General features: G+C 46.7%; 1 protein-coding gene across 1 annotated transcript; it reads right to left on the reverse strand.

Moving 5' to 3' along the window:
- Nucleotides 1-1,266: 1,266 nt before the first annotated feature.
- Spdye4 (speedy/RINGO cell cycle regulator family member E4) lies at nucleotides 1,267-7,403 on the reverse strand. Its single transcript, XM_076923951.1, has 7 exons — nucleotides 7,287-7,403; nucleotides 6,382-6,595; nucleotides 5,717-5,935; nucleotides 3,171-3,229; nucleotides 2,549-2,634; nucleotides 1,549-1,717; nucleotides 1,267-1,369 (listed from the first exon to the last, which is right to left on the reverse strand). The coding sequence occupies exons 1-7, from the start codon at nucleotides 7,401-7,403 to the stop codon at nucleotides 1,310-1,312; spliced, it is 924 nt and encodes a 307-aa protein (XP_076780066.1). The 3' UTR covers nucleotides 1,267-1,309.
- Nucleotides 7,404-14,227: the final 6,824 nt, after the last annotated feature.

Genomic DNA, 14,227 nt, shown 5'->3' on the forward strand with positions numbered 1-14,227 from the left:
TAGAGAACATGAAACACATTTTATCTTTATTGTCTGTCCCCAGCAGAAGGAGCTCGTAACATGGATTCTCTTTCAAACACAAACCCTCTTGAAAGTGATGTACAAACATGTTCAAGTGGTTTGAAGTACCACAGCTCAATGTTGACATTCAATAATGAAGATGAAATATCAAATACAAAATATATTCATAAGGATCTAGGGTTATGTTACCTAGACATAAGTATAATAGGTAAAAAAGATAAAAATCCTTTAGTAAGTGAAATCGTTATGTATATATAAATGTTATAGAGGCATCATAAAATATAACACCACGTTCTCAAAACTGGAACTATCATAAAATTTTAATATGCTAATTATTCTGTAGTCAACATATAATAATAACGTTTATTAATAATATAACTTATGCATAACAATATTTAAACAAAATTTGTGATATCTTAAAGTTATTACAATTAAATAAATCAAATACTATATTTTGAAGGTAGTTCCCTTCGCATCTGAGTCCTGAGGTGCCTCCTTCAAATGGCCAAAGCAGTGGAGACCAATTACAGGAAACCATGGGCCTTCGGCTGCTACGGTTGGGGAGGTGGGGATTGAGGACACTCAACATTTAGATGGTGCCTCTGGAAAGAGTGGAGCCTGGAGGAATCCTGATTTTTTACGGCCTTTCCAGAGACTCCTACAAGTGTTCCAGCTCCCAAGAGCACAATGTGGTGATTCCACTCCACTCCTAGAAGAGTCTGGGTTCTTCTAGGTTTCCATGGAGTGTAGTCGGTCCTCTCTCCTTTCCCCAGCAGTCCTTAATGTCAACATAGAGCATCTCCCTCAGGCACAGGGGTCTGGAAGGAAGAGGGAGGCCATGTCAGACTTTGTACATGTGATTCTCTAAACAGGAATGATTTTGTCCACGGTCAGTCCTAACTAGAGGCTGGAGCACTTGGCAAGTGTGAACTTATCTCTAATCCTCCTTTCTTTTGTCTATTTGTTCTGTAGTGCTGGGCTCAGACGCTGGGGCTAACACATGGAGGTTCTACCACAGAACAACCCTGGTTCTTAACACTTGATCCTTTAAAAAAGAATGTGTGTGTGTATGTGTGTGTGTGTGTGTGTGTGTGTGTGTGTGTGCGCACTCGCGCGCGCAATGGGATTAATACAGCAATGCTAGTGGCTGGCCTTTTTCAAAGGGTGGAGGTGAGGGATGAGGGTGGCTCAAGTGGGGCCTTAGTGACTTTCCTAATTAGTCCACACCTCAGAACAGCAACAAACCTTCCTCAGGCCGATGACCTCAGGCCTCCATAGTTTTAGGGTTCTAGGTCAGGTTGGAGCGATCTCGTGCCCACACCCAGAGCTCTGGATTGTAAGCCTGAATCTGGAGAGAAACAGCTTCATGAGCAACGCCCAGCCCCACCCCAGGGACTTCCCTGTACTCTCCCTGTTCAGCCTCAAGGTTTTCTATTCCACAAATTCTTCCTCCCACATTCAACCCCATTCCTCTCTCTGTCAGCTCAGCCTGTCCCTCTGCACCCCATGCTCCCTCCGCCCCCACACCTCTTCACACTCCTCCCGGGACACCCAGATCCTCCAGCCCATGGACCGAATGAACTGGAAGCGCAGTTTGTGGAACATGGGGCGCTGGGCATAGCTCTTCCCATAGAGGAAGTAAAAAATGTCTTGTTTAGGAGCCTGGTTGTCCTCTTCCATGTCATTGGCCAGGTACCTGTGGAAGAAATTAGGAAGGACCAAGGCAGCCATGTTAGCATGAGATCACAGCAGCCGAGCAGATGATGACGAGCCGTCAGCAGAGCCTAGTGTTACCTCTGCAGTCCTCCCTCTTAGCCAACTTCACCATTTCCATCCTCTTGCTTCCCTGGACTTGCACTGTGTGCACACACTGTATCCTGCCTCAGGATAAGCACTCCAGAGTCCAGCCTGATCCTGCTTGGCTTCCCTACTGTGGTGTGGTTTGAATGAAAATGGCCCCAATAGAACCATAGGGAGAGGCACTATTAGGAGATGTGGCCTTGATGGAGGATATGTGTCACCGAGGGGCTGGTTTTGAGGTCTCAGATGCTCTAGCCAGGTCCACTGTGTCACTCTGTCTTCCTACCACCTTCCAATGCAGATGTGGAACACTCAGCTACCTCTCCAGCACATTGTCTGCCTGTACACCACCATGTCTCCCAACCAAAATGATACTGGACTAAACCTTTGAACTGTAAGCCAGGCCCAATTAAATGTTTTTCTTTATGAGAGTTGTCTTGGTCACGGTGTCTCTTCACAGCAATGAAACCCTAACAAAGACACCTATTCATTTTCCCCTTAATGCTCAACTGACATTTCTAAGATCTCTCTCAAGAGTTCCTTCGTATTTTGTGACACTAAGGATGTGCTTCCTAGGTTGTGCTGAATGAATCACTGGAGAAGCAGATAAAGGAGTGAACTTGGTAGATAAGGCACCTGAAATACCGACGACTTCATTGACTGAGGCCCACGTTTTGTGACCCCACACCCAGGGCAGTGAGCAACAGGCGGAGATGAAAATACTCACAGAGCCAGGAAGAAGTGGATTGGCCTATACTGCCAGGAGAAGAGCCCAGCACGGCTGAAATAAGCTATGACCATAGACAGGAGGTACTGACGGAGAGAGGAGACAAGAAAGGAGTGGTCACACCCTAGAGAGGAGGAGTGTAGGGACACAGGAAGGGTGGCTGAGGTGACCATGAGGTTCAGGGAGGAGCCTAGAGTTTGGGTGCCTGCAGTGTGGGCAAGGGAGAGTGGAAGGGCACGAGCAGGTGCCCTTGCTGCTCCTGCATGGCTGCATGGCTTGCTGCGACCTGTCAAGCATGGTTGGTTCTGGGTCAGTTCTGAGGGAGGGTTTAGGCCAGCAGGGACAAAGTGGTCTTTGTCCAGCTGGAGCAAAGGACCCCAGAGAGCTGTGGGGAGAGAAGAAGCAATTCCCAAGGTAAGATGGTGGCCTTGGGCTCAGATACCAAAGGACCCCAGCAAGGCAGGAGCCTCCTGTCCACTCTGGAAGACACTGGTGGGATATCAATGGCAGGGCCATGTGGCTTCAGGCAGAAACACTGGGGGAGGGCAGAGGAGTGTGGGTCAGCAGGGTCCCTCCCAGGCAGGACAGGAGCAGGAGGATGTCTCAGAGCAGGACTCTTCACCTTGTCTGACACCCTCAGCATCTTGTCCCAGGTCAGGAATTTTCTCACCACGGGATCCTCTGTGAAGGAAGCACACTTGTTATAGTGTAGGTGGGAACAGCCTGGGAGCTGGAGCCGGGAGAACCAGCTCCCTCGGGGAGGGTTCAGGTCAGGACCAGTGTGAGACCTCACATTGTTAGACTGTCCACACCATATCCTACAAGGCAATCTAACAAACACTCTGTGTGTGTGTGTGTGTGTGTGTGTGTGTGTGTGTGTGTGTGTGTGTGTGTAAATGTCATTCTATCATTTATGTTTGTGTAGGTGCCCTTGATTAGTGCCAGGAGTGGTATTGTTGCTGAGATGGGCTTCCTAGGTTGTTTAAGTCAAGGATTGTGGGATTTGGGGCTGGAAAAGCCATTTAGTGCCCAACGCTCAGTGGGCTCTTTTGCAGGACTTTATCTAAGAGGGAAACTGAGAGAAGCGAAGACATTGGAGGCCCGGCTTGCGAAGCTCTAGGCTTTCTTCATGTGAAAGATTTTAAGAATCTGTGCTTGCTGGTTATCTAGGGCTGGAGAGTTGGCTTTGATTAATAAGAGATCAGCATCACTGTGCCTTAATCTTGTGGGAGGCATGTTCCTAGGCAGGCACACAGAAGGAGAAGGGCTGTGTTTCAAGCTGGCAGTAGAACACACTAATGTGTAAGAAGACACCAAGACAACAAGGCCTACAGAATGAGCCAATCAAGGCTCATGGATGCTCACAGAGACTGACGCGGCAACCAGGGTCTCTACCAGATCGTCTGCAGATATCTATTGCTGTTTTGTGGGACTCTTAACAGTCGGAATGGGGCTGTGTCGGACTCTTTTGCCTGCATTTCAGACCCTTTTCCTCCTTCTGGGTTGTCCCATCCTCAGACGGGGGCAGCGGGGTGCCTACTCTTGTTGTAACTTGTTATGCTGTGTTCAGATGATATTCCTGGTGGGCCTTCTACTTTCTGAAGGGAAATGGAGGAGTGGGCCGGGGGAGAGGAGGGGTGGGGGGAGTACTTTGAGGAGTGGAAGGAGGGGAAACTGGGATGAGGATGGATTAAAAAAAATGTTCCAAGTGGTGCTGGTTGTGATGATGGGGCAGCTGTGGAGTTGAAGGGCTTTGGGGGAGATGCTGAGTTGGGCACCCTGTGGTGGGGCCAGAGTCTTGTCAAGTGGCCAGGAGTGGTCAGGAGTGAAGTTTCAGACCCAGTTGCAGTAGGGAGCCCAGGATACTGGTGATGCTAGGACTGTGGGATGACCAATAAAGACTGTTGTAACAGGTGTGGACCTGAGTCTTTGAGACAAGCTGTATGTAATGCAGGGGACAGAGCTGAAGGAATAGAACCCATTGAAGCCCTTTAGAGCAATAAGACTATGAAAGAATCTCAGATTCCCATAGTTAAAAAGACTTTGGCTCTTTCCAAGTCATTTTCCTTTAATTAGAATTTTTCAAAAACAGTGAGTCTTTTAAAGTTGTACACTCTTCATATTATATTACCATAAGATTTTGGGGACAAACCGGAAAGGAAAGGTTATGCCGTAAGGTGATATGTTTATGTATCATGTTGACAAGAGAAGTCTTCTAGTTAGCATCTGCTCTCATCTTGACACAGTCCAGAGTTACCTGAGGAGTCTCAATTTGGACATTGCCTCAAGCAGGTTGACCTGTGGATATGTTTTGGGGAAATTTTATGATGGCTAATTTACATAGGAGGCCACTGCCCACTGTGGCCTTGGTCTTGCTAGCTGGACGGAAGCCAGGAGGAAGCCAAGAAGCAGCATTCCTCTACGGTTTCTGCTTCAGTTCCTGCTTGAGGTCCAGCTCAGCCCACCTCAATGAAAGATTGTGACATGGAAGTGTAAACCGAAATAAATCCTTTCCTCCTCGAGTTGCATTTTGTCATAGTGTTTATAACAAAGGAAACTAGTGGGAAACCTACAGTTAGTTGTGGGAGAATAACAGAAGAGGAAGGGATGATGGTCTCATTTGAGACTCTGGAGAGGAGTCACTGAGCAAAGGTTAGAGTGTTGGTAGCATGCGCAGCAAATCACACTTAAGATATAGTTAGTGTGCATGTGGCTCAGGGATCAACCCAGGATCACAAATGTGCTGAGCAAGATTGCAACCAAGCTACATCTGCATCCCAGGATCAAGATGCTTCAGTAGACTGTGATATCCCCTCATTGTACCAAATGCACCACTCCATGAGACAGAAGCACTGCTGACAGTCCCATTTGAGGGCATTTGAGGGTCAGAACTTGACTGTGTTGGTGCGTGGATGAAGACACCTCAACTCAGCAAACTCAGAAAGAGAAAAGTTACACAGGCCTGGTGAGCACCAACCTTCTGGTCCTCTTGTGGATCTCTATCAACTCTAGCTAAGTCCCTCACACCTATCTGATCCTGAGAATCGATTGAACACAAGTCCAGGCTGACCGAGTGTGGGGCTTTGAGGGCAGCTTTTCCACAGGGAAGCATGTTGGCTAGAAGTTCCCTCTTTGGCTTAAGGAGGGAGCTGTGCAAGTATCTCTTACCCAGAAGTCTGGTGAAGACCTTGTGGTGTTCAGGCCGCACTGTAGAGACATGACGCCTCCTAAGCCTCATCCTGAGCCCGCACAGTGTCTCCACTGACCACATCGGCTGGGGATCAGGTTCCAGTAGCTCTGCTAGGTCATCCTCAGAATCTGATGACAAGTCCCTCTTCCTCTTTGGGCTGCTGGATAGAGGCTGGGGGCTGGCCTCCACCCTTGGTTCTATGGGAAGAAAACCCGCCCAGTGTGAAGGTCAGGCTTTGATGATCTCCACCCTGACCCCACAGTACTCCAAACACCCCAAACCTCTTCAGCTGCTACCTTTCCCCAAACCATCATGCAGTTTCCCCTGGGTGGATATCTATCCACCTGCTCCCTCACTTTGTCACTGTCCCCACTTCCTGTCACTCAAGATTCTTCCTCATTAGAGACATATTGTCCCATTAAAAGGAAGTCTTTTTTTTGGGTCCGTTCTTCTCTGTCTTGTCTTTTTTTTTCTTGGTGCCTAACACCTTTTCTCATTCTATAGAGTTCTAGCCCATGTGATACCTGAGTCTACCACTCTGCACTCTCTGCCTACAACCCTGCATCCTTGGCCTTCCTTCCTTCCTCTGTGCCCTCCTCCCTACTATCTCCCTCTTGTGTCTCTTCTCACTCTGTCCCCTCACCTGCCAGTCCTGAGATCTCCCCATCCACCACCACCCCAGGCCAGGGCCTGGTGATGCCAGGCTGAGGACTCTGTTCCTCAGAACACAATGACAGTTGGCCAGCAGTCATGATTGTCCCAACCTGTATTCCCCCTTCCACAAATCCCAGACTCTCATCTATTCCTCCCTCCTCCCAAACTCTGGCTGAATCCATGCCTGGTGTCCCTTCCCCCATCTAGGGAGAAGTCAAGAGTGGAGGAAAACTCCAAGAAGATGCTGTTGTCCACCAAGCTGCCTGCCACCATGGAGTGTGTCTCCTCCAATCAGGAGGAACGGATGCCTATGATGTCATCAGCCTTCCAATCTGGCAACCAGTTTGAAATAAAACATGTGTAACTGACAGATCGATGTTTCTGCTTATTCTGAGGCTTAGGGATCAGTCTATCTCCAAGTCCATTCTCCTTGGCTGCCCTCTTTGCAATGTATATACCAGGGGCTGCATTCTCTTTACAGATCTCTGAAACATGGTAGATTCTCCTTCCTTCTGGGTACCTCCACTTGAAACCTCAGTCCCTTCCCCATTATACATCATTTCTCCATTTGTTTAAAATGTATTCTTTTTAAAAAACTTAATTAAATATGCTTATTTATTTTTTTGCATTTTGTTTTGTTTAAGACAAGTTTTCTCTGTATATCTGTTTGTCCTGGGACTTGCTCTATAGATCAGGCTGGTCTCAGACATCTGCCTCCTGAGGAAAATTTATTTTTATAATCCTTCATTCCCCTTCCTTGCTCTCTAGGTTTTCAATCCCTGTGACATCCACATCCCACCTGCCTGCCCTCTTCTTCTCCTGGCATCCAGGGCACTGACATCCTCACTTCTATGGCCTTCCTCCTTCCTGCCACCCACTCACATCTCTTCTCACCCTGGTAACTTCACCTGATAGTCCTGGGATGTCATCATCCATCACCGGTGAGGCCATTGTGGTGCTCAGCTGAGGACACTGTTCCTCAGACTGTGGGGAAGGTTCACTGGCAGCCATAGCTCTTTCCCTCCCTTCTATGAATCCTAGACTTGTGTCTCTCCTGCCTTCCTCCTGGACGCTGGCCCGCTGAATCCAATCCTGGTTCTCCCTATAGTCTAAGGAGAAGTTGGTTGTGGAGGAGAGCCCTGAGAAAGTGTTTGTCCACCCTGCTGCCTAGCTCCACAGAGTTTGGCTCTTCCAATCAGGAGAGGCGGAAGCCTGTGAGGTCATCAACCTTCCAACCTGGCAACCGGTTTGAAAGACAACATGTGTAACTGATGGGTTGATGGGTTCCGAGGATGAATGTGCAGGTTTGGAAATCTAGAGTTGGAGAATGCAATGGGGATTCTAAAGAAAGCAAGACCACTAGAGACAAGCAGAGCAGGGGAGGGTCTGTGAGGGGCTCTTGAGGGACATGATGGAGATCTGACATGGCAGGGTGGTGATGGAGATCTGACATGGTAGGGTGGAATCAGGCCACAGGTTCTTCTCTGACAGCACCTTTGAACCATGTTCCTGGCCGGCGAGTGCTACCCATGGTTGTAGTATCCATATGAACATGAAGACTCAGAGGAAAGTTGAACCTGGCCTTCTACTCCTAGCATCTCTGTGCCTTGCTGGGCCTGCTTCTCTAAAGTTACCCTTGAAGAAATCTTCCAATTCTAGTGAAATCACTAAATTCTAGAGAGGCCACTGGGTGTAGAAGATGGCTCTAATGGTGGTGGATTTTTTTTTTTTTCTTTTGCTGCCTGTACTCACAGTGGAGCCTCAGGATTCAAACTGACTTTTCCAGCTGGTCAAGTTTGCAAAGAGGGGAAATATATATAGTAACAATCTCTGGATTTAGATCACTGGGACAGAGATCAGTTCTGAGGCTCACTGCCAAACAAAGAGTGTTTCCAAGTCATGGAGGAGAGGGTGACCCTAGGCAGAGGAGTGGCATCCTTTAGCAGAAGAACTGATATTCAGTGTCTATCCTATTTATATTTCTGTTCTATGATTACATAATCTGATAAAAAGCAACTAAGTGAAGAAAGGGGTTTATTTCAGCTGCTAAATCTAGATTACTGTCCATCATTGTGAAGTCAAAGCCATGTCAAACAGGTACATCACATCTGCAGAGACACACAAATATACATATGCTCACTAACTATTTGTGCTCAGCCTGATTCATTCTTAAACAGTTCTGAATCCCTTTCCAAGGGAATGGGACCACCCACAGTGGGCTGGTTCTTCTCACATCAATTAACTTAATTGAGATGCTCTTCCACAGACATGTCCAAAGGACAATCCACTATTCCCAAATGATTATAGATTGTGTCAAGTTTACAGTTAAATCTAACCATCAAAGTATCCAAGGAGGCAACCCACGATAGGGCACAGGAGAGAGGACCAGAAAGAATCAAGATGCCAAGGGCACTCAGTCACAGATTGAGTATAGTCATTGTACAGTGGAAGGCACAATAGGGGTCCAGTTGATGCCACCTTCTCTGTCTTTACTAGTGGCTTACAAGTGTCTATCCTCTGTCTGCTGTGGTAACATGCAAGGATAAGTGTCTGTTGACATTTGGAGGTGTGATCACAGTCATGACATTCCTACTTCTGCTCCACTGCTGGGAGTTTCAGAACAGGTGGTGCTGTGCAGCTGCTGCTGGGTAGGATGTCCCCAGACCCAGCACTGCTTTCCACAAACCACCTATGCTTTAGCCTCAACTTTATACATGCTTTTCTGACCAAACAGGATGCATCTTTCCAAGTCTTTCTGCTCTGCTTTTACTCCTAATGTTTACTTTGAAACCTGGCTAAAAGCAGCCTATGGTAACCATGCCATAGTCTAAATGCTATGCTGTCCCTGAAATTCCTTTATGGCACTAGTTAACACATTGGTATCTTGTTTTGTTTTTGTCTTGTTTTTTATTTTTGGTCTGTTGCTATTATAAAGAAATGCCTCGAGGAAAGCAACTTAAGGGAGAAAGGACTGAATCTGACTTACAGCTTAGGGTATAATCCATTGTGGCAATGTAAGAAAGTTCTAGAGTGGTGGCAACTCTAGCACAGCTTTGCAGCCTCAGAACAACTGGCTATGGTGGCTCATGTCTATGACCCTAGCTCTCTGGAGGCAGAGGCAGGAGGATCTTCTGCAGGCTGGAGACCAGCCTGGTCTATATAATGAGTTCCAAGCCAGACAAAAATAACATAGTGAGGCCTTGTGAAAAAAATACAAAAACAAAACAAGAACAAATTCTTGGGGCACAGACAAAATATTTACAAGTCTCTTGGCAGAATGTAATATAAATGGCCTCTTGTGCAATTTCCAAGAAATGACCCATTCCCACTTGAAACTTCTGAGTGCAGTCTACACTGAGTATCTCCTGGAAGCCTTAGGTGTTGAACTCACTCCAGGACCTCTCACCCAGCTGGGCTTACAACATCCTTATCTTCTCTACTGGGCAGCTTGGGACTCCCGATTTCTCTTTCAAGCCAACCCTACAGGTTTAGAAACCACAAGGTCAGGTTTTATCACAGCCACAGTCTCACTCTCCTGGCACCAGTTTTCTCTGTGAGTTGCTTTTCTATTCCTGTGACACTGTGCCTGACATAGACTCCTGAAGGAGGAACATTTTGTTTGACCTCATCATTTCAAAGGGTTCAGTGCATGGTCCCTCCACTGTGTGGTTCTGTGGTTATTGTGAGATAGAACATCACGGTGGCAGAAATGTGTGGTCGAGGATAGCTGCTCATTGCATGGCAGACAGGAAATGGAAAGAGGAAGACAGGAAGGGACCACATAGCCCCAATAAATTCCCCCTGCTCCCACTGAACCTACTTCTTCCATCCAGGGCCCGTGTTTTAAGTTTCCAGGACTTCCCCAAACAGCACCATCAGTTGAAGGCACTGCTGGGACAAAATATTTGACAGATGCAACTTCAGAGAGAACGGGTTTATCTGAGCTCACAGCTGGAGGGCTATGGTTCGTCATGGCAAAGGGGTGGTTGGCAGTGGTGTGAGGAGTCACATCGTATCCAAGACCCCAAGCCCATGAGATGGTGCTGCCCTCTTCTGCCTCAGCAAAACCTCTCAGGAAACTCCCTCAAAGACACACCTAGTGGTGTGTCTCTGTGATGGTCAATGTTAATTGCCAACTTGACAGAATCTAGAATCACCTCAAGGCAGATCTATGAGGGGTTGTCCAGGTTGGGATGATCGCCTGGCAAGCCAGTGCAGTTATGTTGATTGGCTTCGTTGAGTTAGGAAAACCCACTCAGCTGCAGTGGCACCATTTCCCTGGGTTGGGATCCTGGACTATATAGACAGAGAGAGCAAAGTCAAACATAGCCATTCACTCTCTGCCTCCTGGTTTGTAGATGTAATGTGACCAGCTGCTTCAAGCTCCTGCCTGTTTGGCTTCCCCAGCATCATGGACCACTTTTGAATGGTGAGCAAAAGAAGCCTTCTTTCCCGTACGTGGCTTTTGTTGGGCTGTTTTATCTAAACAACATGAAAAGAAACCAAGGCAGGCTTTAAGGTGGCTCTAAATCCAGACAAGTTAATTAAGACAATTAAGATTCAACATTTTGCCACTGTCTTAGTTAGGGTTTTACTGCTATGAACAGACACCATGACTAAGGTAACTCTCATAAAAATAAAAATAAAAAAAAAACATTTAATTGGGGCTGGCTTACAGGTTCAGAGGTTCATTCAATTATCATCAAGGTGGGGACATGGCAACGTCCAGGCAGGCATGGTGCAGGAGGAGCTGAGAGTTCTACATCTTCATCTGGAGGCTGCTAGTAAGAGACTGGCTTCCAGGCAGCTAGAACTAGGGTATTAAAGCCCATACCCACAGTGACACACCTACTCCAACCTTCTAACAATGCCACTCCCTGGGAGAAGCTTATACAAACCATCACAACCACCCAAGTAGGTAGTGGCCACAGACAAGTGCTGAACTGAAGAGATCAACAGCAAATGTTACCTGCCTGTGGCCTAGAGCCATGAGTCTTAAGGTGGGTGTGGGGAGCCAACAGAAGGTGGCTATCACCCTTGCAGCCATCTTGAGCCATATACCCTGAGAAGAGACTTGATTACATCAGCCTACAACAGCTGAGCACACTCTGATAACATCTTGCTTTAGATACCCAGGATCTTTCCTTAGGTGTGTGAGACTTAAAGGTGTGTGACTTAAGGGCATGACTTAGAGATCACATTTAGAGACAAGACCTAAGGGCATGGCTTAAAGGCGTGACCTAAAGGCGTGGCTTAGAAGTGAGACATATAAAAGGCAAGAGGCAGACAGAAGAGTTCAGTACAACTTGGAACTAGGAATTAGGTTAGAGAGTACAACTTAGAGTACAACTTGGAATAGAAATTAGGCATTGAGGAAGAAGACACTTGGACTAGAGAACTCAGAAGAAGAATTATTAGACATTAGGCACTTAGCACTTGGAAGAAGTAACTTGGAACTTGGAGTCACTAGGGACTAGGGACTAGGAACTAGGGACTAGGAACTCAAGACTTGGGACTTGGAAAGAAGAAGAGAGACTGAAGGATAAACGGGATTGAAACACACTCTGTCTGGTCTCCATTCTTCACATCCGTCCTCACTCTCTTTCTTCCTGAACCCCGACCTGCAGACCAGAGCAGCTTGGGGCAGTGCAGACTCAAACAGTTTAGCCTCCAAGGCTTTTGGCAGTGCGGGTTCCAACATTGACAGAGCGGTCTGAGACATTTTGGCCCCCAAACGTGGGGCAGCTCGGGCCACAACAGGTGGGTAGGGAGGGTAATTACAGAAAGATTTCTTAAGTGGTTGTTTCTCACATAAACACTCATTGAGGAAAATCTGCTGGAGTGTGAGAGATTTTAATTTTCCCTGTCTTTAAGACCATGTGGCTTTCAAAAGTGTTTATATTGGTTTCCATGGTAGTTTTATATTTTAAATAGATTTATTATTGTTGTTTGTTTTATATGAGTGTGTACACAGCACACATGGGAGATCAGAGGACAACTTTTGGGAGCTAGTTCTTTCCTTTCACTGTGGGTTCTAGGAATTGAAGTCCAGTTGCAGGCTTACATGGCATCTAGGAGACCCTCTGTGGTAATTTATGAAGACTGAAAAATATATATGACCAGTGTGTGTATGTGTGTGTATGCATATGCATGTGAATGTGTATGTGCACACATGTGTGTGCATGTGTGTGCATGTGAGTGTGTATGTATGTACATGTGTGTTCACAAGTGCATGCATGTGCTCAAGTGTGGTATATGTGTGCAAGTACATGTGTGTATATATGTTTGGAGACCACAGGTATCAGATACCCTGAGCTAGAGTAGCAGGTATTATAATCTGGTAGACATTGATGCTGGGAGCCGAACTCAGTACATGCTCTTTAACTGCTGAGCCACCTTTCCAGCCCGACTCTTTGTCAATTTTTTGAAATTCCTTAGGAAGTTGGGATTGATAGTGCAGGGCTGTCATCACTGCTACTCAGGATTGCAGGTTCAAGGCCAGCCTAGGCTCCAGAGTGGGTTCAAGGCAGCATGGGTAACTTAGTGAGCCAACTCAAAACAGAAAGGACACAGAAAAGGGCTAGATGTAGCTTAGCAGTCAAGTGCTTGCATAGCATGTGCAAGACCATAGGTAAACACATACACACACAGACACACATAGACGAATGCACACATACATACACACACATATACACACACACACACACACACACACACACACACACACACACACACACACACACACTTTTGGAGCAGATGGAATGACCAGCTCTTCCAAGGGTATTTAGCTGAGTATAGAACACTATTAAATAGTATTGAATGACTATCAATGTTAATAATAAGCCTTTATCATGAGCACTGACGTTAATGTTTCTTTTTCCTTTAAAGAAACTGAATATTTGCTTCTGACAGCTGCTAGTTTTTTCCTGAGTGTGCTAAACAGAAGGTCATTAGCCAATCGGTCTGGTGAACTGCCCTCAGGGAAACCAGAATGTCTTCTTAGAAGCTCAGCTACTTCTAATACCCCAGTCCCCCTGAGGAAGCTGTATAACATTCATAAATGCTTGCAGTTGAAATATGTTCAGAGGGAAGCAGCCTTTTCCACCCATGCTGGAACCTCAGGCTCCAAGATTGACTGCAGGAGCTACACAGACTCCAGATGGCCCACACAGGTTGAGTGTCTTCCTATCTGAGCATAGCAGAAGGATCTCAGCCTGCTGACTGGTAACCCATGTTCTGTCTGTTTGTACAAACCGAAATCTCTTAATACAAAAATTATATGAGCTTGGAATGTCCTCATTGCAAGTAAGAGTTCCTTTTCTGAAAGACCTGAGTCCTCTCTGTGCAATGCAAACCTTGGGGAACAGTGTTCCTATCTCCCTGTCACCTGGGGAGTTTAGCCCAGGCCCTCATGCAGAGATGTAACTACTTGCTTGTCACAGGGATGGGGGAGCTTTTGCTTCATGAGATAAGAGCCAGCTCAGCTGGGCACCTCAGTTACCAGGTGAGGTGAGGAGGGACCTGGGAGAAGGTGCAGCCAGCATTGCAGTGCAGTCCTTCAGAGGAGGAGGGGGGCTCACCCTTTCTCCTGAGACTATGTATGCCCTGCAGTGTCAGAGGTGGATTAGTGATGCCTCTGTCTCCTGCTGGTTGCTCAATAGTTTACCTAAGGTTGGCTCTTCAAAGTGCTTGGTGCTTCTTCTGGGATGAAACTGTTACTCTCTGCATCTGTGAGGAGAACTTTCTTTGTTGACAGACTTTGTTACTAATTTCGACGCCAACGTGTTTATGAAGAATTAGGCCAAGAACACCATTGCATTATTTCTGTAAGAAGT

Source organism: Arvicanthis niloticus, chromosome 24 (assembly GCF_011762505.2).
Source record: "Arvicanthis niloticus isolate mArvNil1 chromosome 24, mArvNil1.pat.X, whole genome shotgun sequence".
In the NCBI taxonomy this organism is placed as follows: Eukaryota; Metazoa; Chordata; class Mammalia; order Rodentia; family Muridae; genus Arvicanthis; species Arvicanthis niloticus.